This window comes from Triturus cristatus, chromosome 6 (assembly GCF_964204655.1).
Source record: "Triturus cristatus chromosome 6, aTriCri1.1, whole genome shotgun sequence".
In the NCBI taxonomy this organism is placed as follows: domain Eukaryota; kingdom Metazoa; phylum Chordata; class Amphibia; order Caudata; family Salamandridae; genus Triturus; species Triturus cristatus.
This window is the reverse complement of record NC_140589.1, coordinates 1,559,074,955-1,559,100,367: the sequence shown is the minus strand read 5'-3', so window position 1 is coordinate 1,559,100,367 and position 25,413 is coordinate 1,559,074,955. Positions and strand designations below refer to the sequence as shown.

At 42.3% G+C, this 25,413-nt stretch overlaps 1 protein-coding gene across 1 annotated transcript in view; it reads right to left on the bottom strand.

Annotated features, from left to right (window-relative positions):
• Positions 1-25,413, bottom strand: part of PCSK2 (proprotein convertase subtilisin/kexin type 2) — an 845,391-nt gene that overhangs the window by 497,106 nt on the left and 322,872 nt on the right. Inside the window, exon 3 of the mRNA XM_085612711.1 lies at positions 5,709-5,822. Coding sequence (XP_085468837.1) covers positions 5,709-5,822 — 114 coding nt within the window. The remainder of the gene's footprint in view (positions 1-5,708; positions 5,823-25,413) is intronic.

The following is a 25,413-nucleotide window of genomic DNA, read 5'->3' as shown; positions in this document are numbered from 1 at the left end:
GTTCACTCAAGGGTGCAGAAGAGCGCTACTCTGTGATTGAGCGGGAGGCATTAGCGGTTTTCTGGGCAATACATCACTTTAAGTTTTACCTTTGGGGAATACCTATTGTTATTAAATCTGATCATCGCCCTTTGTGTCAAATTTTCACCTGCAGGGAGGCTGATAATATCTCACCTAGGATCAAGCGCTGGATGGAGGGGTTGATTGAATTCAATTTTGTGATTGAATACGTGCAAGGTTCAAAGAACGCGATTGCGGACTGTCTTTCGAGGTTACCCTTGCAGCAATCAGGTGTGGAAGTGGAAAATTCCTTGGTGGCATGGGTGCATGAATCTGCTGTTGGTTCTGATGAGTGGTCTTTTAATTCTCATGAGGATAAAGATTTGGAGATGCTCAAGGAGTATTCTATCAAGGGTTGGCCTGTGGACAGTGAGGTACCTGAGCCCTTGAAGCCTTTTCTTAATGTTAAGGATGAATTGTGTGTTTTTGATGAAAAATTGTTGAGGGGTAATCGGGTGATACCTCCTCAGGGGCTTAGGGGGAAGATTATCAATTTGGCACATGAAGGGCATTTGGGGAGGAATCTGACCAAGGCCAGAGTACGTGAATGGTACTGGTGGCCAACAATGGATCGTCAGGTGGAAGGTGCCGTAAAGGACTGCTGGGATTGTGCCAACAGTGACAAAAGCAAAAAAACTCGGGTGGCACCTCTTTCTCCAGTAGATGTTCCTTCTGAGCCATGGTCCAAGTTGGGTTTGGATATTGCTGGGCCTTTTGAGCTATTTCCTCCTGATGAGCGTTATGTGTTGTTATTGGTGGACTACACCTCTAAATGGGTGGTCACTAAATGTGTGTCTGTTGTCAATACTAGAACTGTTATTGAATTTCTCTCAGAGGAATTTTCAAGAGAAGGCATTCCCAAATGGCTTATTACAGATAATGGGGTGCAATTTGTCTCGCATGAGATGAGCAGATTTTTGAAAGAGTTGTCCATCATTCATTTCAAGACAGCGTTGTACTCACCGCAAGCCAATGGTCTTGCGGAAAGCATGAATAAATTGGTTAAAAATTGTGCCCAGAGGGCTTTGCAAACTAGGTCTTCTCTTAAGAAGATGCTCAGGGAGACGTGGTGGGCTCATCGCACCACTCCAAATTGGCTGACTTCTGTTTCTCCTTTTTCTATTTTAAGAGGTAGGAAGGCTCATGACAAGCTGAGTCCTGCTTGGTTGAAGTTGGATGTGAATGATTCCAAAATGAATGAGCAGGTAGACTCGAGGAGAAGTGCTTATCAGAGAGAGTATAAGCGCAGATTTGATCAGAGAAATTCCACAACTTGTAGACACTGGTGTGTGGGGGATGAAGTATTGATCAGAAATCCTGGTCTGTTAAAAAAAGGGCGGCCGCGGTTTATGGGGCCCTTTGTCATTAAGGAGGTCAGGAAGAATGTGGTTGTTTTGGACTCTGGTGAAGTGTGGAGCATGTCCAGGTTGGTCAAGTGGGAACCTGGGGTTAATGTTCGTGGATCTGTCCCGACATGTGAATCTGTTCCCAAACCAGCTTGCAGCAATGCCGCTTCCCAGGTTCCAGGTTTTGGCACTTGTAGAAGGTTGAGATGTAAGCCGAATTGGCATAAAGATTATCAGATGTCTTGAGATGTCTATTTTGTTCTACCACATTTTTCTTGCATTATTGTGTAGTGTTTTTTTGACTTCATGTATTCTGTTTTTGCATCTCTGTCTCTTGCAATGTAATCATCCTTTATTGTAGGGGTGGGGGATGTGTTGTGGGTTACTATTTCTTCTTCTCTTTCTCCTTTTGGTCCTACCTTGCTTCCTCCTTTTGTGTCTGGAATGTAGGTGTACATTCCGGGTCTCATGGGGTGGAATTGTGTGGGGAGGTTCTGGAAGGGTGGGAGCTTTGGCAGTTGAAGCTGGGACTGTTGGATGCTGTGCCACTTTGTATCAGTGGTCCTATTTGTTGAACTTAATTAAATCTACAAGAAGACTATCATTGCCTCCTTCGTCTTCTTTACAGCATGTTACACATAACCTTTTAATGTCTCCAACTGAAAGACTGAGGATGAGCTTCAGTCTGCTACTGTAAACAAAAACCTTATTTCTTTAAATTTAATTCTAGCAAGAATGACTCATACTTTGTTACAAATTGGTTTGTTTTCCTATTCATGCAGGTGCATTCTTACTTCGCATTGATGTAATAGCAGCATTTATTTGAAGAGGATACACATAATTTAGATAGATCAAAAATATTCTACATCTATGGATTAAAGTCTTGTGACTTCAATCTTAATTTGCCATCAATCAAAACACCTACATCAACATGTAGGAAAGTACACTGTGGTACTGAATATCTACCTGAAGAATATTAACATACAAGAATATCGAGAACAGAATATCGAGGGACAAAATATCAAAAGATAAGTGCATACAGGGAGGTATAAATGTACTATTCCTAACTCCACATCTATGTAACTTGAAGATATATGTACTGCCTAGGGACATATATGTGAAGTTAGGTTTAGAAAATCTAGACTTACTTACCTGCTGATATTTTTTTCAAAATGTTGCCATTATTTAGTAACATCGATATTCTGTCTTGGATATTTAGATACACACCTGCACAGTACTATCCTGCAAGGCTGTATTGTGCTGGAAAGTGCTTATTCCATGGAATCTGTGGTGTGAACTCAGATCAAATCAAAAACCTGAAGTCATATTTTAAATCACTGCTGGTATACACAGATAAAAAGAGGTTTTTTTTACAGGTGCGCTTGTTTTCTGGGGAGTAGAAAGTCACACAATCACACATTTTCTACATGAACACGTTTACTCTGGGAAGCAGATCCAACAGCGTTACATTGCTCTATTTCCATGCACGTCAAAATACTTAATTGTTTGTCAATATTTTTTAATTGGATCTGCTGAATATATGTCGTTTTATTTCTGCGTTAGGTATTTTCCATATCATATGGAACTGTTTTATTTCAATGTGTTTTCAAATGTTCATCTAGGTCCACAATATTGCTACAGAATGTGTCACTTAATTTGTATTTAAATGCATAATACTGCATTATTTACCTTTTGTTGTTTCATAATTCTGTCAAATGAGCTGCATAATTTAGCCATCTATTGCTCCACAACGGCTGCAGATGTTCAAAGGAATACAGCCAACTCCACAAAACAAAGAAATGTGTGGGTGGTAGTCATAAAATTCTGCACTGCCAAATGCTTGGCAGAGCATCTCAAATATGAAATATAGATTGTTTATTCATCCGAGTCAAAAGATGCAAACATTTTACATTTTATAATGTATATGTTGTGTTAATTTACACTACATTTATTTTTTTTAATGACATTAGATCAAAGTATCACTTTTCAAGCATTTGGCAAAATCAATTATATTATTTGTAAACCGATCATATTAGCAAGCAGCTTAAAAGCCATAAGCTTTGTACACAATAACATTTTGCCTCAAATATTTTGCTATAGCATTTGGTTGGAATATTTTATATTCAATAGCAAGTTTGTTCCTTAATTCATCCCATCATTGTACAAAAGTCAAAGAAACGGTTTCTATTCCCTCATATAATAATAGTTTCAGAAGAACCACATTGACTTTTGTGGAATGAGTGTTACCTGTGAAAATCATATTGTTTTGCCTTTTGGCCCATGTGTTTTTTTATCAGGCATCGGATTTCCAAGTAAAACCTGGCTCATTCTAAGGACCCCTATAAATTGGGCATGATCTGCAATTCCCAGTGTGTGCCTTTTATTTTGGAAACCTGGGGTAAGAGGTATTGAGAAGGTTGTGTGTGAAATGTGTTTATACGCATGTACGCATGTAGTATGAGTGAGGAAGACCGTTGTCTGACTCGGCCTTTTTCCTGAACACAGGTAGGTCTGTGTCAGATGAGGCCCATTTTTAATTGTATGTAGCATGATGCATAGTACCTCTATGCCCTAATAATGCATTTGAATACTGAATGGAATTCAACGTTCCTTGGTGATAACGTTTACAGTATATGCTTTTTTTCACAAATGCCCACCAGGTTTAAAACTGTGTTAAATTATAACTTTTGATTGACTAGTGGTATGAAGACCAGAGATGGTTCCTTGTATACCAATTCATGTGTGTAGAATGTAGCCCTAAGGTCAGAACTGCCCTAGCCCAGTTCTTTCACACATGTTTATGAGCCATGTTTTCCTGAGTTACTCTCTAATGAAAGTCACCCTTTGAGCCGCCATGCTTAGTAGAGTTAATTGTTGTGCTCCTAATCTGGCAGATCAAAGGTACCTCAGAACAATTTGCCCATTCAGGAGAGATCATTTTTTACTGTTAGATAAAGATGGGGCTTGTGAATTTCAAAAGCGGTTATCAATAACTCTAATAATTAGGGCAGTATAAGCCCCCAAACTGACCTCTGTCAAAAGGGAAGCCATGTCTTCAGTGTCCACCAGGGGTGGGCAGAGATTGCAGAGTTTCACTCCACAGAATTCTGCATAGTTACAGAAAAACTCTGCAAGATTCCATGGGATTCCACCAAAGGCAGGAAATATGCTGCTTGTACTGTTTACACTGCAGTTTAGCACCGGTAGCACGAGCTGCGCAGAAAATCTGTGCAAACAGCACCATGCGTTGAGAAAGGGGATGCAGCCATTTGAATTGATTTTGCTGCTGCTCGGTTAGAAAATCTATTTGAGCGGCAACAAATCTACTCGAACGGCAGCCCTCTCTGACGGCAACAGCTCACATCCATCAGTGTTATAGAATGGCACCAGAAGGCGCTGTGGTGACTGGAAATCGCGCCATGGGCTGGCAAACCTCGCTCGCAATTGCGCATTGTGGAGCTTTGCTTTGTTCCTGCGAGGCACAAATAGCAGAATAATTCCGTCACGCACTGATTGGCAGAATTTGGCAGGAACTCTGTGTTATAAGCATGACACAGAGTACCCAATTCCGCAAATTCTGCAAGTGGAATTATATTTCTGCCTAGTAAATCCACCAGGAAGCACCCTTGAAAAAATGGGGCCTCTTATACATTGCTGTATTTGGGAGCTTTAGCGGATTAAAGCCAGATCATCTGGATTTGCCAATTCTGGTCTATTGGTTGACACAAAATCACAACTAATACATATACGTTCATCGAGGCTGCTATGGGAGTTTCTGTTTTTAAATTATTTTTATTAGGCATTATACAACCAGTTGCCCATCTCAACAGGCAATACAGTTTTATACATTCTGCGCACGAGTGTGCATGTCCTTTGTTTTTGGCTTCAAACTGATATGAACTAAACAGTAACAAACATAACTTGGTACAGTCTATACGTCATAGTGCATTCACCAATATTATATTTCTACTATTGCATTTTAGAGAGTTCTCCTTCAGTCGTTTCCACTATGGGAGTTTCTTAAACTAATCAATAGACCATTTATGGTTGAAAGATTCACTCATTTTGGGCTACATACCTCTGGAACAATTAAAAGTGCTGCCCATGCTAACAAATGATTCCAAGTCATAATTTCACAATTTATGACAAGCCCAGAAGTTACAAGTTGTTCACCAGGCATTGTTCTACTTAGTTACCGCGAAATGAGTTAATAAACATTTTCTTAAGTTTTCAGTGTTTTGTTCTTTATGCATTATCACATACTCGAGATAACAAAATTAAATGTTCAAATGTAAAACTTACCAGATACCACTGCTTTGAGAATAACGGATCGTTCATGTTGATTTCAATATCATTTATATCTCTGTAGCCTCTTTTCTTTCTACCAAACCCCTCTTGCTGCAAAACCTTTTTTACCTAGAAATAAGATTGATGATGTCACATATTACTCCTTTCAAAAATATGTTTTTATAAAAATTTCTTCATTTTTTACATTAAAGTCGGATACCTGCACAAAGAACGGATGTGTGTTCCTAAAAATCAATACTGACAACTAAAGTGAATAACTAACGTCAGAAATTCACTACAATTGCTGTTTTTGTTCAAGAAATGTCTCTTTATTCTTAAATGAGAAACAACAAGGAATTAGCAAACTTGCTACTATTTAACATTAGGGTGTCTTTACTGAACCACTATTATTTGTGAGGGGGATTTAGTTTTTTTTTTTTTAAATTCAACAGATGTTAAACATTACATTTATCAACAATGTTATGTTTATCACGAAGGAATTGTGTAATTAGACACCTGTGGAAGTAGCTGATTTTCACCTGAACCTCCTTCCTACATTCTGCCAGCACAACAGTGAGAGATTTAAACAATGGAGACAGCTGAAAGTCTAAGGATTTGATCAATGCAATGATCTGAATTAGAAAATCCCAGAAGCAGCTATGTCCACAATTCACTGAATGTTAGCATTTCCCATGTGCGAAATGTCCCACCTCCCTTGCATATTAAAATTTAGCTAAATCAAGACGAGTATAATATTCTATAAGAAAGATAAACATTTTCTAACTTCTTAGGTTATTAAAATAAATGGTGATCCATTTTTGTTTACTTTAAATGTATATTTTCAGAAAAACATAAACCACATTTGGATGAATGTACACAGAATAAACTTACTGCATATGTTAAAATTATAAAAGATATGTGCATCAAACAAGGCTGTTCTTTTGTGCAGGTTAGCACATAAGAGAGAGTATACAGGAAAAAATTAAAAAGGAGAGGTGAATAGCAACAAGCATTTCTGACGTGTAATTCACTATTTTGTTCCAGAACTCTTCCACATATTTTAAAATAATTTGAAGATTATTTATAGTAAGTCATCTAGTCTGTCAGACCTGCAAAGGTCACTACTTCGCCTTCCTATTAGAAAACTACTCACCAAACTTAGAGATGCCCAGCCAGCAGGTGGAGCTCTCTGCCTTCTGTGGAGCTGCTACTGCAGTGGCTTCATTGAAGGAAGTGAAGCTTTGCAGACCAGGTGATATGTTTAATGCACCTGCTGGAGAATTATTTTGCTTTTCAAGTCTAAACTTCCTTCTTGAATAGCAGAACACCATGGATTTTTCTCCCTGAGTGTTTCTTCTGCCCAGGACTGCTATGCTCTGCAAATTCCTTGTTGTGGTGATTTTTCACCAATGCTGGTTCTACCAAGCAGGATTTAGAATGTATTCTCAAAAATGGATTGTATGCACACCCTAGTCTAGCATATGTGCACAAATGCACAGAATCTTTCGTGTCACTTTACAGGTGTTCATCAAACTTATTCCAAAATCCTAAAGTAAAGAATAGAAAAGCTCCCTGGAAATGTGACCTGCTTCTGGGTAAAGGGCATCACTGCTCTACAATCAAGCGTTAGATGGTGATGTTAATTTATTCGCAATTACTCACAGATGTGCATGCAGGCTTTTTATTAGAGCAATGTCATGCTAGCTTTCACAATCGTGACTAATCCCAGGCACATTACAATGCAACTTAAGAGTTGTTTATTAGTACTCCAAGGAATCCATTAATAACGGAAGCATTTTTCTTCTATTTATATACAGCAAACATTGCAGGACAGATGTACCAAAATTGAAAAATGTGTAGTCACAACCGAAAAACACAGAAAAGTAAGAAAGAAAATAACAAAGAAAAGGGAATAAAGTCAACAGATAATTCAAATTTAATACAAAGAAAATTATGAGAAACAGTAAAATAATACAAAACATGTGTTCTAAAGAAAGCCTTGAAGAGTATGAGTAAAATAGTAATGAAAATAACATGGATATACAGTACTGAATAAAAATAGCTTCAGTATAAAATCTACACGAGAATAAGCTAGTCAGCAAAAAAATGGATGAAGATAATATTTGTGTGTAAAGTTGAACAATTTCTTATGATGAATACTTTGTTTATCAACTGACTGTTCCCGTTTGATCTTCTTGAATATACTTACCTAAAAAAAACTTACCCGTCCCGTGAGGTATTTATTTATTTTGTTCGGGATGAAAAACATGGCAGCATAAGGCTACTGTTTCAGGGACCTTAAGATTAACCCAGGGCGTAGTTCGCGAAGTGGCACTTCGCGAAGCTACGCAAAGTGCACTTCGCACTTCGCGAGCTACGCGTAGCACTTCGCGAACTGCGTAGTACCTTGTTCGCACTGTGCCAGATGTCGTTTTCAATGATTGCACAGTGCGGACAAGCAACCGGCACTGTGCAATCATTGAAAATGGCATCTTGCACAGTGCGAGCTGTAGTTTTCTGCTGCTTGAGTAGATTTTTACTCGAGCGGCAGCTTTCTAAACGTGAACTGGTAGTTTCTCATCGCGAGCGGTCGCGATCATACGCGACCACTCGCAATGAGACACCTGACCTCCTCGCGTTGGGAATCTCGCCGGGAGGTTTATTTTCCATGCTCGCGATCGCCAACTTGATGTTGCTGATCGCGAACAAGGAAAAAGTCTCGCCGGGATGTCATTTTGCTTGCTCGCGGTCGCCAACTTGACGTTGAGGACCGCGAGTAAGCAAAAAATGACCGCAGCACTACGCAACACTACGCTACGCGTGTTCGCACTGTGCTACGTGCAATTCGCGTAGTGCGAAGTAGCGCGAATTTCGCAAACTACGCGAGCGTAGTGTAGTGCTTTGCCCAGGCTTACTTAAGATCTATGTATTATCTATGTTATCGCACCTGCCTGCTTCAAGGCACAAGGGAGGTTTTCAGCTCGAATCTGAATGTAATTTTCCTTAAATTCTCAACATCTTCTTCACATGTCGAAATGCGCACTGACCACTTTTTATTCCATCTAGTCTTTTCAAGGACTTGTGTGTGTGGTAAGTAAGAATAATGAATTTCACTGTCTTTAAAATGGCAGATAAGTCGCCGGCAATCACCTCGAGAAATAGCCGTATTTAACGATGGACACGGCTGCAAAGTTGTGCACCAAGGGCAATGGGAAAATGCATGTTAGCATCTATTGATTTCTCTTGACAGAAGCCATCTGCGCTTTCTGGATTTAATATTCACGCACAGTACATCAAGTCAAAGGCACAGTGCAAGGTTATTAACAGAGTCTGCGAAAGAATGAAATCCAGCAGAGATTAAAGCATACGTTTCTGCCGCTCACATCCCATTTGATCCAATCAACATTTTCTGATTCTTAGAAACCACTGTTTTTGATTAATATGCCCAAATGCTGCTAGGCAACAGCAGCACTTATTTATATAGAGCACATATATAGAGGGTCAGGTGGTGCATCACTGCACTTGAAAAGCTGGCCTGTATGAAGTGCAGTTACGCTTTCGGATCTACAACATTCTCTACGGTAAATTGGTGCAAAATTGAGCTTGTACATGCATGTATTTTTATTCGTGAGAGTGCGTATATTTCCTGAGTCCCCTTTCGGACAGCAACATAAGAAAAGAGAAACCTTTGTCTGTAAATGAATTGTGCACATACCTCATGTCCACTGTAGCTCTCCCAATTCTTGTGTACAGAACCCTGTAATTTTACATCTACCTTTACACTCTTTTATATCCACGTGTACGAACATCCTAAGAAATACAGGTCAGTCTTCACCGTCCCCCACATCTGAAGAGTGACATCCGGTAGCAGATCATTCTCCCACCTCACCACCAAGACAAGGAACACCCTCCCCATCCGCCTGCGGCAGACTGAAGACCTCCTAACCTTCAGGAGACTTCTCAAGACCTGGCTCTTCGAACAGTAGCAGTGTCTCCCCCTCCCCCTCCAGCATCTTGAGACCCTCACGGGTATGTAGTGCGCTTTATATATACTATGATTGATTGATTGATTCACCGTAACAAGTGCATTACATGACATCCAATGCACTGTAAGATTGCATAAGAATCACACTTCGGCAAACACTGTCCCTCAAGTTGTCACTGGGGCGAAGGTCACAAATGAGATGTGATTTGTATGAGGTCCTCTCAGACATTTTACGTCAATCAAGGAGCGATTTAGACAAGGCACGGTACTTGTTTATGTTGCCAATTAGCAGCGTAGCCTCCATGTCAGCATGAACATGAAAGTTTGCTATACAAACAAAATATCAGTTGTTCGCCACAAAGTATAATGTATCAAAACTGGTTGGAAAAAATATAATTAGTAAAGTGTGTATGCGGTATCATGCTATTGATAAGTAGGGTTTCTAGAGCCAGCTGCCCTCTTCCCACCCCACACCTCCGATTGTATCCTTCTCAAAGCTACTGAGGGTGGGTGGTCCCCAACAGAAGACGTATGATCACTGCTCTGCAGTCTGAGGATCAGTAGGACAATACTCTCAAAGGTGTAGCACACCCTCCCCTCTCAAACTCCCTCAAACATGGTGGGCATGAAGCTGCAAACAGTGTAAAGTGAAATGAGCATCTGTGTATGGATGGGCTCAATCTGCCACAACCTTCTACAAAGTCGTGATGAGCTGACAAAGAGAACTAGGCCCATTTAAAGAGTAGTATCTTATTCAGACTTGTGCATTGCTTCTGAAAAGAAACCTAACAGAAAGACCACATTTAAATACAATACTGTGCATTAAATGATAGGTATACTCTCTGCACCCAAAATTAGTGCATTCATTATTACATCAACAAAAATAAACGTGTGTGGCGTTCTTCTGAGTATCATTGTTAATATTATTTAAATTATGTTTATTTTTGCAGGGTGCTTACTTCAAAGAATGTCTCCCTAAGGGCCATATTATCAAGAACGACGATAACATTATCGCCGTTTTAGCAGAAGGAAACTGCCGCTAAAGCGGCGATAAGGGGCTTGATAATATGCCCTTGTGAATTCCAATAGAAGCCCAGGTTTGATGTCCTTCACACCAGAACCTGGGCTTCTATTGGAATTCTCTAGGGCATCTTATCAAGCCCCTTATCGCCGCTTTAGCTGCAGTTTCCTGTCGCAAAAACGGCGATAATGTTATCGCCGTTCTTGATAATATGGCCCTAAGAGCCTTCACATACACTATTGCTGCATGCTGTATTAGCTTGAGTACTAACAGAAAGATTTCTAGTCAAAGCCCACATGAAAACCGTCTGAATTTGACAAAATGTAGATCTGCTTAATATCTATTGATTAGCTCCATCTCAAGGGATTTTCCCGTTAGTAATTAAGTCAGTACCAGCAACATTAAACCGTACGCTTTCCTATTAACTTGGTGGAAAGAAAGGTGATAGGGCAGTGTAAGCCCTACATAGACAGCAACTTCTTGATACCGTTCAGATGGACTTTGCATGCCAGAAAGGTGCATAATTTGCTCCCATATAAGACAGGATAATTTTCTCAAATGTATTCATATGGAACATGTCTGTGCTCAGGCCTTTAGTCTATGTTGGTAAACATACTTCTTGCAATTCAATTAGGTATCAGAAAGCAACAATGAGTTGTGTTCAGTCGGTCCTGTTTGAGTGCCCAAGGATTGGCAAAACTAGGGTATTAAACCAGACACATACAATTTACAGCTTGAACCCTCGAAATCCAGGTGGCGTTTGACAGGTCAGATGGACCATTGCCACCGTGTTGCGAATGGAGCTAGGACAAAGTACAGGTTATAAATATCATTAACTGTCAGGTTCTATATTTTCAGTCAATGACAGGAAGTTGTAGTAGTTTCCAAAACCTTATTTATCTTCAAAGGATTAGGATGGTTTGGTCATCTTTATTACAGTTAGACCAGATTACAGAAAGGTTGAATGAAAGATAGATCAATGACAGCATAAATCAAACAGAGTGTTCCATAAAGGAGATTTGTTATTAAAGTAGCTAAAAGAGCCTAAACTACCCTACTTAGAGAACCCGTGAAGCGCTCTTTGCAGAAAGGAGCAAGTATTTCGGAGCATAGATAAGGTCTTGAACATCTCATGAAGAGTCATTCTGGAAACTCAACCAAGTTTCCCACAGCTGCAGTAGCAACCGTTGAATTAAATCAGTGATAACGGAATGATTGTTTAAGTAGTATTGATCAAGAAGAGTCAGGATAAAGGTAAGTAAAGTCACTGTCAGCAGTAGCTTCCAGCAACGTGGAGCAAAGAATGAGGTTTAGGATGGCTAAAGAAAAGGTTCTCAAGCCTCCTCTCTCTCTCTAGCAACACTCAACTGTACTATAAAAATGCATAATAATGTATCAACAAATAGTATGTGTATGATAGCTCAGGCAATGAAAACTGCTCATCCGATGCCGACATCAACATCCACTGCTTCTTCTCCCGATTCCCATGGAAATTCACACTGGTACATAGTAAATTCAATGTTGCAAACATGGAAACATGGAGGAAAGTTCTCAGGAGAACCTTCTTGCCTAAGATATTACCTATGTTCAGTGTCCCGATGTGAATATGAATACAAAGGGTTAGTCAAATGCAATGAAACAAATCTATCAACAATGTCCTGGTTAAGCATACATAAACTGTATCTAAATTATTCTTCATTCTAACAGTCTATTTATTATGAATCCACAGCAAAAGTCAATGTTAAGCAGGGTGATCGAATATGGTGTGGTGAAGCAAAAGAAGGCAATCTTGAAGTCAGCACATTTTTGGTAGGATGCTGGTGCTAGGCAAAATTATAAATAAACGTCTAATTAGCTGTGAGCAAAAGTCAAAAGAAAATATGGCTTGGACCTAGTTGCAGAAGCACATTGAGAATGATAGCCTACTACATTTTTTGTTCACACAGTTAAAGCAAGCACATTTTTCCTACGTGTGATTTTCTTAGGCATTCTTTTAGTAGAGTTAAAAGTGCATTCTAAAAGTGATCCTTCACACGTTTAAACTAGGCACATTTTCCTACGTGTTATTTTTCAATGCAAAATTATTTCTCCAAAGGTTTAAATGCATTCTACGGTGAAATTCTAATACAGTTTGCAAGTCAAAATTTATTTTTTAGAATGTATTTCTTACAATCTTAGGAATCAGAATGTAAGACTTGATTGTGTTCACTCGTTCCTGTTTCAGTTAACCAAGTGTCTTCCCATTTCCCTCTTTCAATACAAAAATTCCAAAATGACCTTTACTTGCAATGTAATCAACTCTTTCTTCAATGAAAATGTCAGCACATCAACTGCATCAAAACTATAACAACACTACCCTCACTTGCTCATCACAGCATCCGCTAATGGTCGTCCTTCAATATTCTCTCACACACAAACTTCAACACCATGCTCAGAGGTCTCATAGGTGCCTCCTATGATTATGATATAATACCCTTATTATAGGACTTTGCCCTCTCTGCAGGGTCAGCCACAAACTTTCTGCCTTCGCCCTCCTCTTTTATGAACCCGTTTTTGTTGGATTTTAGGACTCTGCTTATTTTACCACTGCTAACCCATGCTAAAGTGCTTGTGCTCTCTCCTTTAAACGTGGTGAAATTGACTTACACCCAATTGGCACATTTATTTTAGATATACGTCCCTAGTAAGGTGGCACTACTTGTATCCTGTAAAATCAATGGGCCTCATTTATGAAAAGTGATGCATCACTGCGTGAAAACAGTGATGCGTCACTTTTCACTGCGCCCTCCCCGCGACTACAATGATGCGTCATATTTACAGTATGACGCATCATGTCGCAAGGAGTCACAGATACGTCAGTATTTCTGACGTATCTGTAGGCGCAAAAGTGACGCATTGCTGGAGTGTGTCACAAAAGTGACGCAACTCCAGCAATGTGTCCTTTCACATGGGGCAAGCCCCATGTGAAAGGGCCTGCGTCAGTCTTACGCCTGCTGTGAGGCAGGCACAAGATATTGACGCATTTGCACCCTAGAAGTGGCGCAGTGAAATCTCGTAGATTTCACTGCGTCACTTCTACGATGCTTACTTACGTGGGAACGCCCACCCTGCATACATTATACCTGACGCAGGTATAATGTAGCGCAGGGGTTTACAAAGTGACGCATCTAGGTAGATGCGTCACTTTGTAAATATGGCGCATCGTGGCGCATGTTTTACGCCACTGGTGCGTCACAAAAAGTGACGCACCGGTGGCGCTAAAGTGACGCAGGGGCTCATAAATGAGCCCCAATGTTTCTAGTGGGCCTACAGCACTTATAGTGCAGCCCACTTAAGTAGCCCTTTAAACATGTTTCAAGCCTGCAATTGCAGCCTGTGTGCACAGTTTAAACTTGCCATGTCGACCTGGCTAAAAAAAACTTTTGACAGGCCTAAACCTTTCTTTTTAATACATATAAATCACCCCTAGAGTAGGCCATAGGCAACCCATGGGCCAGGGTGCTGCGTGTTTAAAATGTTGGACATGTATTTTTAACTTTTACATGTCCTATGAGCGACAAACCTTTGAATTATTTTTTCACTGCTGTCGGACCTGCTTCTCCCATAGCATAACATTGGGTTACATGTAATACATTTAATAAGTGGTAACTTTCAATTTAGTGCAGGTAGGAATGGTGAGATTGTTCTCTAAAGAATTGTAATTTAAAACACTCTTTAATTGTAAAGTTAATTTTGAGTCACAATTCTGAAAACGTATCTTGTAAAAAGTTGGTATTTTCTTGTCCCAACAATTTGGTGCTTGTAACCTGTAACCTGGGTCACATGACTAGGTGTAGCTGGCAGCTTGTCTTTGTGTATTGCTCTCAGACAGCGAGACACAGGGGGCATAGTTGTTGGCAGGATGGGCTATCTCTGACCTGATGACCTGACCACACTTGCATATCACAAAGTCTCTGCTTCAACACACTCCCAAAGGGCTTCTGCTGGACTTGTGCTTCTCTGCTGGGTTGTAGCCAAACCTTTTGCCTTCACCCTCCAATTTTCTGAACTCGTTTTGTTGGTGCTTAGGTCTCTGCACACTTTACCACTGCTAACTAGTGCTAAAGTGCATGTGCTCTCTCCTTAAAACATGGTAGAATTGGATTACACCCAACTGGCACATTTAATTTACTTGTAAGTCCCTAGTAAAGTGTTACTACTTGTACCCAGGACCTGTAAATTAAATGCTACTAGTGGGCCTACAACACTGACTGTGCCACCCACTTGAGAAGCACTTTAAACATGCCTCAGGCCTGCCAGTGCAGCGTGTGTGTGTGTGTGCAGTTTTAAATAGCCATGTCAACCTGGCAATAGAAACCTCTTGCCAGGCCCAAACTTACATTTTTAATACATATAAGTGACCACTTTGGTAGGCTCTGGACAGCACAGAGGACAGGGTGCAGTGTATTTAAAAAGTTGGACATGTACTTTTAAGTTTTATATGTCGTGGTATTAAAAACTATTTGTTTTTCACTACTGCAAGAGCTACCTCTCCCATTGGATAACAGTGGAGTTACCTTATTACATGTAATGAGTGTAATTTCCAAATGGGAACAGGTGACCAGTTCATATTTGGTGTCTCTGGAATTGTCATGAGAAATCCTAACTTATAGTGAAGTCGGATTTTAAATTACAATTTTGAAAATGCAACTTTTAGAAAGTTGGCATTTTCTTGCCTTAACCGTTTGGTGCCTGCAGCCTGTCTCTGGGTCATATTACTGGGTGTAGTTGGCAGTTGGGCTTTATGCATTCCTCCTAGATAGCCACACACAATAGGGAGCTTAGGTGTGACTGGCGGAGCCATAACTGGCAGGGTGGGAGGGAGCAGCTGGGACAGCTCCACTTATACTTGAATAGGTGTGTCCTGCCTCACCACAGAGCTGCATTCCCCCTGTAGGAAGTCTGGAGCCATGGCCAGGAAGGCAGAGCATCTTTGCACTTCAAAGGCAAGCCCATAGAAGCTTCTCCCCATTTCAAAAGCACAACTGTGTATAAAAGAAGGACCACAGACACCAACTCTTCAGTATGCTTCACAACCTGTGGATACTCTGCAGGGAAGAAGGTCAGTTGTGCTGCGGAAATTACTACCACTCTGCTGGACTGCTACTCTGAAGGAATGGCTGCCCTGCTGTGCTGACCTGCTGACCTTTTGCTGGAGAGGAAGAACTGGACCTGCAACCTCCTCTTGAACCCAGGACACCATACTGACTCCAGGGGCTAGTCTGCCGGCTTCCTGGCCTGAGCCTCAGGGACATAAAAGTCTCACCAACATCCTGCATCAGTCCCTGGACCCAGCTGATGTGAGGTCCTGACCCCCAAGTGGTGCCCCTCAGGTCCTGGACTCTTGGTGTTTCTCAGCGAGCTGAAATCAAGCTTTTGGACTTTCGTGACTGCGAATGGGCCTATTAAGTTAAATTAAGTTTTCATTAACACCGAGACCTTGACACTCACACTACGAATCAGCACGCAGCTCTATCAGAGAGACTCTTTGAACTGCAGCATTGACCACTTGCGGGGATCGCCAATGCAAAGCTCCAGCAACACTCGCCTGCGATGCTCAGCCTGCTCTTCGTGGTATGTCGGCAGCTTCCTGTGGCCCTCTCCCTGCTCTTCTCGGCCCCTCCAACGTGAACAGGACTCTTGGCACAGACTTTGAGAAGATAAACTTCAGCTGGCCTAACCTGGTTATGACCCACGCACCATTGCGCTCGGCCTGAAAGTGTGACTTTGACCCAGTCCAATACAACCAGATATCTCAGGTTGGTGCTTTATGTTTTTTGGTGCTATTTTAGCATAAAATCCTTTTAAAATTCATAACGCCCGTTCTACTGATTGGATCTTTGCCATTGGGTTCTTGTTTTATTTATTACGTTTCACTCTCTTTTTCTGACTTGTTGTGGGACCCTTTTCGGCAGGTGTTTTTCCCCTAATTACTGTTTGAAGTGCTGCACAAATACTTTACACATTGCCTCTAAGTTAAGCCTGGCTGCTCGGTGCCAGGCTACCATAGGGATAAGCACAGGTTAATTTAGGGTTGCTTATGCCTTACCCTGACAAGGATTTTGGTTGCTTCTTGACCAGGGTTCACACCGCAATCAACCAACAATCCAATGTCTCAGAGTTTCACACTAAGTTTTTTGTATTGCCAGATTAGCGGGGACCAGGGCAAAGAGGAAGAAACCTCCAGACACCTCTGTAGGGGAGGGTTCCAGAAACTTCTCCTACTTCAAAGTGGGCATTAGGCATAAATAGTGGACCTTCAGATTCAACTCTTTAGATCATCTCTGGACCTGTGGACTCTGCCAGGAAGAAGGACTTCCCAGCTGTGTAATCTGCCCTGCTGATTTGCTTGCTGACTAAGGACGTCTTTGCTGGCCTGCTGTTGCTGCACCAGTACTCTTCTGCTACTGTGAGCTGCCATGCTGATTCCAGACTGCTTGAGTTCACCTAGGAGTGGGACACCAAAGAATCTTCAAGGGTCAGCTGATCACCTGTTAAAAGCCACAAGGACATAACAGGTTTCTTCAACATCGACACAGCATGACGCAGCTTGCCATCGACTCCGGCACAGCATGATACAGCACAATCTCGATGCCAATGCACCTGAGTGCAAGCTTTCCAAGTCATGTCCACACCCTTGAGGATGGAGCAGGTCTTTGCCATCGCATCTCTTCATTTCATTGCTGCTCAATACATTTCCTCATCGACGGCTCTCCAACCCTCCGCTGTGCAATGCATATCGATGTCAGACCTCGCATTGCTGCTCTTCATCAACCCCGACACAAGGACTTTGGAACTCCATGTCCAGGCAGCAAGGTACTTTTCAGAGGATTAAACTCAGTCCTGTATCCAGCGTACACTCAATCATGGTTGGACTGAACTTGTGACTTGGACCTACCATGACCATAAAAACATGGTTGGTGTTTTGTTGAAATTCCATTTGCCCGGTTCCACAAATTGGATCTTTGTCATTTTGCTGCCAAATAATGTATTACATTTTACGATGTTTTTCTAATCTGGTGTGGGATTTTTCTTGTGTTGAGTTTCTACTTTATTACTGTTTGAAGTACTGCATAAATACTTTGCACATTGCCTCTGAGTTAGGCCTGAGTGCTTTGTGGCAAGCTACCAGAGGGTTAAGCATGGGTAATTTTGGGGTTCGCTTGTGTCACGAATTGCAGTTGATACTTGGGTAGGGTTTCATCCCCCTCAACCAGTAACCCAATTTTCTATCCTCATCATTCATCAAAGCCGACTATGGAGAAGCACCCCTAGCTCTCCTCAATATCACCATGCTTTCCTCTCTCAAGGCATCTTCCCGGATGTGCTCAAGAATTCCCACATTCTCCTCCTGAAGAAACCAATTGCGAGATACCAGGACCTGCTTGCAGTGTCCCCAGATTTTTTGCTCCTATTATGACTACTCGATGCTGGTTTTCTGACTCTGATTATGCCTTGGGTTCTGCTGACCAGACCCAGGGCCTTTGTTCTGATTAAAAATGTGTAATAATTATGTATAGTTGCAATTGGTACTGACAACCTACCTGTAAGTCCCTGGTATATGGTAGGGCATGTAGGCTTAGAAGTCCAGTAGACTTAGGTGCCGATTCCAATCCTGTAAAACCCGGGGACAAATGGTCGTACGGAGCGTTTTCTCCATACGACTCGTACCCGGGAATTCCACCGTACAAACAAGCAAGTACGATTCATACAGAAATACCATTTGCGTACGAATCGTAAAAAACACCGTACGGCTAAAAAATACATACAATTCCGATCCTGGACAGAGCGTACGCGACGTCTGCACGGAGTCAGGCAGCGTTTTACGGACCAGCAAGTATGATTCGTACCCACAGCACTCCGCATTGGCTATATTTTTACGGGAGCCAAAAAGTGCCGGAAAAGCTAAGTACGCCACGATGCATGCGGAAAAGGGGGCCCGCTACGCAACATACACGCCATCACCCACATCGTACGTGTCATCATGTACGGTGCGTAACCCAACATTGCATATGTACGGACCGGACCCCCACCCCCCTATGTACGGACCGTACCCCCCACCCCACCCACGTATGTACGCACCGTACCCCAGGCGTACCCCCACCCGCATATGTACGCACTGTACCCCCAGCCCCGTATGTTCACGCCATACCCCCAGCCCCGTATGTACGCGCCGTACCCCCACCCCAGCCCCGTATGTACGTGCCGTACCCCCACCCCAGCCCCGTATGTACGCGCCGTACCCCCTCCCCAGCCCCGTATGTACGCGCCGTACCCCCAGCCCCAAATGTACGTGCTGTACCCCCACCCCAGCCCCGTATGTACACGCCGTACCCCCACCCCAGCCCCGTATGCACGCGCCGTACCCCCAGCGCCTAGCGCATACATACGGGGCTGGGGTGGGGGTACGGCGCGTACATACGGGACTGGGGGTATGGCGCATACATACGGGGCTGGGGTGGGGGTACGCCGCGTACATACGGGGCTGGGGTGGGGGTACGGCACGTTCATACGGGGCTGGGGGTATGGCGCGTACATACAGGGCTGGGGTGGGGGTACGGCGCGTACATATGGGGCTGGGGGTACGGCGCGTACATACGGGGCTGGAGTGGGGGTACGGCACTTACATATGGGGCTGGGGGTACGGCGCATACATACGGGGCTGGGGTGGGGGTACGGCGCTTACATACGGGGCTGGGGTTATGGCGCGTACATACGGGGCTGGGGTGGGGGTACGGCGCATACATACGGGGCTGGGGGTATGGCATGTACATACGGGGCTGGGGTGGGGGTACGGCACATACATACGGGGCTGATGGCTACAGCGCATACATACGGAGCTGGGGTGGGGGTACGGCACGTACATCCGGGGCTGGGGGTACGGCGTGTACATACGGGGCTGGGGTGGGGGGGCCGTACAACTCGTACCCCGGGCACAAGTGTACCCGGGGTAGGGGTCGTATACAGTTCGCTCCGTACGGGACGTTTTCCATACGCTTGTGCATTCGGAACGCTGGTACGGATCGGACTTGTGCGCTCGGACTTCAGTTTTACGACTCGTACGTAAAACTGTCCGGGGACGTCTCGTAGAATTTTCCCAAGGCGATTCGTATGTATTTTTCCCGTACGAATCGTACTTCACCGTTTGTACGGTACTTGTACGATTCGTACGTAAAAAAATACGGATACGAGTCGTGCTGGAAAAAAAAATACAGGATCGGAATCGGCACCAAAATGTGCTTAAGTATGCACTAGTGGTGCCTGCTGTCATTTAAAAAGCCAGCCCTGCCTTGCAGGCAGCTTTTAAAGCAGAATTATATGCAAATTCGACTTTGGAATTAAAGGTACTTCCAAAGTAGTAAATTACCTCTTTTTACATTTAAGCCACCTCTAAGGTCTCCCCTCGGTAGCTCAGTGACAGGATGCCTTGTAACTATAAGCAGGGACATTATAAAATACATTTTATATGGCTTGGTGAGTGAAAACTCGCCTATTTCATTTTTCCCCATGTAATGCATTGACTCCATAGGCTAACTTGGGATTACTTTAATAAAGTATAACTATTGGTGGAAAGGAGCTAAAAATGAAATTGAACGACTCACAATGATAGTTATGATAAATCCAACAATTTGCCATTGTTAGATTTATTATAAATATTACAGAAAATAAGTAATAGAACTTTCTTTTCTGTAAGCCAATTCTAGACTTCCAGCTGCCCCCTCCTGATTGGCCAGCCTCTTCCAGTCTGAGCCATGCTCTCTTAATGAGGTGTGAGTTGGCCTGCTAGAGAGACAAAGGATTTCCTGGAAGAATTGAAACTGCAGAAGCGGAAAGCACAAAGAGGGTGGAGGGCCCAAGCTGGTCTTTACTGAGGGAATTACAGTTTGGACAGACTCACACCCACATCCTGCACCCCCAGGCCAGACAGGAGTCACAGTAATTAGATTAGTGAAGGGGCTGGAAGGTGAGTGTTAGAGTATCTTAGCCACACCAGGGGGTTGGCTTAGCCACATTTAACCCTTCAGGAGAGACTTTCTCCATTTTGGAAGAATAGTGCTTTTTGGGGCAAGAATATGCCACACTCTGGACGAAGTGGTCATATACCTGGGTGGCACCTTGCATCTGATTGGTAAGGGGTGCCCCCTGCTTGACATCCAGGAACACTGAATAAATATGGGAGAGTTGTCAAGCAACTCAGATCTGCGACCTGAAACAACAAGGAGAAGAAGGACTGCCCTGTTCTGCACCCAAAGGACTGAACTCTGAAGAACTGCACCTGCTTGACAATCTGATAATGAATTACTAGGGACTTTGCTAACTTCACAAGGATTTAGGACCAGACTCCCTGGAAGCTACACCTGCATCATCTCCACCAAGATGAAGCCCACCTGCATCCTCTCCACCAAGAAGTCCCCATCCTGGAATGCATCCAGAGGACTTTAAGGACTCTGTCAGGTGCATTGTGGAATTGTGGTCCCAACATCCCATGACACATATCAGAGCTTCTAGACCTTTAGACTGGAGTTTTGGACACTTTGAACCCACAAGAGGAACTTCAGGAAGAAGTTCCAGACGTTTGGAGCAAATTTTGTAAAAAGCTCCATAAGTTGACCGGGTGCATTGTGGGAGTTGTCGTCCCAGACCTCAAGAGGCAAACCAGAGCATCTGAACCCTTTGCTGGTGCTGTGGACCACTTTCCTGCATCAAGAAACACTTCTGGAAGTACATTTAAAAGTATTGCATCGTGGATGGCCTCAACTCTGGACTTTGTCCTAGTCCAGCGCAATCTTTTTTAACGCTTGGAGTGGTATTTGCTTCTAAGCATTCATTTTACTTTTAATCTTTAAAGATTCAAATATCTGGTTCCCTACATTTGATTTTTGCCGTTTTGGTGTCTATTTGTTCATAAAAATATAGCCTATTTTTATAAATTGGTGTCGGATATTTAGTGGGTGTTGTGTCTTTCTTCTTTTAATGTATTGGTGTTTTAAAAATTTTTACACACGTGTCTCCTAAGTTAAGCCTGCCTGCTAAGTGCCAGGTACCAAGGGTTGAGCAGGGAATAGTTTATTGCGACCTTGACTGGACCTTATATTGTGTTTGTGGTCTTATTACTAGTGGTAGATCCCTACCTACACCTACTAATAAACCACTTTCCAACACCCATCCTGGAACCAGACGGTCTCAGCAAAAATCTTCCCATTAGTCATCCCGCTCTCATTTGTAAATTCATTAGAATTCAACATCCAAAGCCAACCATTTCCTCCATAACAATCAATTAGATTCCAGATCATAGTGCAGCACTGAGACAGACACCATACATGTTCTAGATGTAGCTCTATTTACCATGAACAAGAATGACACCAGTCACCTCGTTACTCTAGATCTCTCCAGTGCCTTCAACACAACCCATACTCATTCAGACCCTTTAATGCAATTTGGAATCTCTACCACTGTCATACACTAGTTCTTAATAAACAAAAGATACTCTGGAACACTATTAAGAAATGGCAAATACACGACTGCAGGGGTTAATGATACTTTTAGGCCACTGATCCCTCACCAATAATGCGGCATGCTTAATCATATGGTTTGCTACTCACCTCTGTGCCATTTATGAGTGGTCTCATTGGTTCTAACCACCCAGCAATAGTTTGTACAGATGAGCATCTCAAGATACCAGAAGTTCCCAGACACCTGAACAGTATGCCAGAGCTCAATCATGTCACCCATAGATATCTCCTTACCAATGACAGCGCTAAAATTCACCAATATGCCAACAACACTCAACTCTATCTGAAGGATTGCTTAGGTCTTGATATTCACTGACTCAAAGACTGCCTCAAACTAATTGAATCCAGACAGTCTAGCATGTCCCTAAAGCTAAATCCAATCAAGACTTACATATCTTTTTTTGCCACCAATACAAAATGTAATAAGTCAAAGCTGCCTCACCAATATAAACTTGGATAGCGTCAACCACAAACTAAGCAATGAAAAGTCACTAGGAGTCACCCTTGGGACCAACACCTATTTCTGGGAAGACATCATGAAAAAAATACAAGACAACAAGGTATCAGTTATCCTACTGATAGAAATGCAACATTTTCTCCCTGAAAACAACTTCAAGGCTGCTATCCAAGTACTTGTACGCTTTTATCCAAACAGAGGCACATCCTTTACCGCCTGCCTGTCATAACACTGGGCCCTATGAAGGGTCTCCTACTCACTGCAGTGTGTCTCATCAAATGCCTGAAGAACTTTCTTCTCTTCATCCTTTGTAATGAAGCTTAATTTGATTCCCTCAACATACACATTATTTCCAGCAACAGCTCTATCACTAGCAAGACCATAAAATATGCACCCATGCCCACCTTGCTCAGAATGTATGCAACACTGGTGCCCTTTGCCTAAGTCTGAACCAAGACATTGACAGATTGAACACCAAGAAGAGTATTGAAGAAATACAGAAAACAAGCCTTATGCATCTGTGCTCACAGGATAAGGAACATCATACTAGTAAATATCACAACCATCCCAAATGTCCTCCAATTCAAGAATTATTTAAGACTTTCCTCTTCAAAGAAATTTTAATCTCAAAACCTTGTTTACAACTCTTATATCCTCGTCAATATTGTAAGCAACTGTTCTTCACCTTGTACAGCGCTCAGCTGCTCCTAACCAGGTCGACACTAAAAAAAGGACATCCATATTGCTAAATTCCATTCCACAAAATTCATTGCTGCCCTAATTTTATTTAAGACATATGTTTGCCCAAGGACATTTTCATTTGCAACGTAGTTTTTTTTAAAGAACTACATAGATTTGTCTCTGTCTGACACTCAAAATGATTCCTCTGATATGCTCTTTACAAAGCCTGTCTGTATTTTTGGCAATGTAAGCATCAAATTCCCATAAACTCAGCACATCCACTACACGTTATTTGAATCAATGCTGTAGAATGATTGTCATAACCACTCTGACATATCCTTACAGCCTGTACATAGCTATGGGTAAAATCTTAGTGACACTCCCTTGCACAGGAGAAATCCTTGGACAATTCACTTATGCCCTCATTATTTTATTTATTAATTAATTTATTTATTTAGAGGGTTTTATATAGATGGACTAGACCAGATGGCATCAGAGCACTTTACAGGGATTACATATAGATTGATTGCAGGAGGTATAGCCTTAGGATACAACATTACCATAGTTAACATATTCATTATTTACATTGTTTACAGTAGGTACTCAGTAGTGGGAGAGCAAAGTCATACCATACTTTGAAAAAAATTAAAAGTGGGAGAGAGAAGCCATACAAGACTTTACAAGAGATTGACATGTGCATCATTTGCTGTACGCAAAGCAAAAGTGGGAGATAAAAGTCATTCAATGCAGGGCAGGAAGCAGATAAACAGGGCTCATTTACAGGATATGGATAGAGATGGTGAAGCAAACCTTAGTATAGTAAATGGTGGTGCTGAGGTATCCAAAGAAGGGGTTGGTATCGCAATCAGAGTGGTCATGAGTTTATTGAATGGGGTATTAGGTAAGCCCATCCAGGTAGTTTAAGTGGAGTAGTTAGGGAATTTAATGAAAAGAGACAGTTTTATGTTTTTCCTGAAGTGAAGGTAGGATTGGTTGTCATGCAGTTCTTTGGGTAGGGCATTCTGAATACTTGGAGCAGTACCAGAGAAGGATTTAGTGAGGGATTTGGTTTTCTTGAATTTGGGAGTGATTATGAGATGGGTGTTGGAGCTTCATAGAGGTCTAGAGTGAGTTTGTTAGTGAGGTTGGTGGGATTACCAGAGTACCCAACTTTTTGTGTCATGTAGGCTGTGTTGAATATAAACTGTTCACTTCCATTGGCAACCAGTTGTGTTTCGGGAGGCTGGGAGTGATGTGGTCGAAACACCTCTCGCCAGAGATCAGTATAGCTGCTGCATTGAGTGTGGACTAAATTGACAGAAGTTGGGATTTTGGAGTGCCATTGATTATTGCATTGCCATAGTACATCTTGGATAGGACAAGGGATTGGATTATGGTCTTCAGAGGAGATAAAATGTTTGACTTTTTTTTATTGTGTTTTAAGGTATAGAAGGCACCTTTTGCAGATGTGTTAGTATGTTCTTTCATATTCAGGCATTTGTCTAGAGTAACCCCAAGTGATTTGAATGAGTTAGATGTCGACAGTATGCAGTTTAGTGCAGTTAGACTGTCAAACCAGTGGTGAATGGGGTAGGGATTGTTTTTGGGCTGGATGAGGAGGAGTTAGGTTTTGTTGGGATTTAATTTTAGGTGATTGTTGTTGAACCAGATATGTATAAGGGAGAGAGTTTTGTTGAGGTGTTGGATGTCAGTGAGTGAAGAGATCTTGAAATAGATTTGGGTGTCATCAGCATAGATATGGTAGCCAATTCTGGCTTGTTGCAAGATCTGTGCAAGAGGTTCCATGCAGAGGTTGAAAACGGTAGGGGATAGGATTAATCATTGGGAGACTCCTTGAGTGACTGATGATGTGGACAATGTGAATTTGTTTCATTTGATAAGGCTCGATCTTTCATTCAGGTACGGTGAGAACCATTGTAGGACGGTGTCACCGATGTCTGCCCGTTGTGCAAGGGTGTTGAGAAGAGTGTTGTGGTTGACTGCATCAAAGGCAGCTGGGAGAT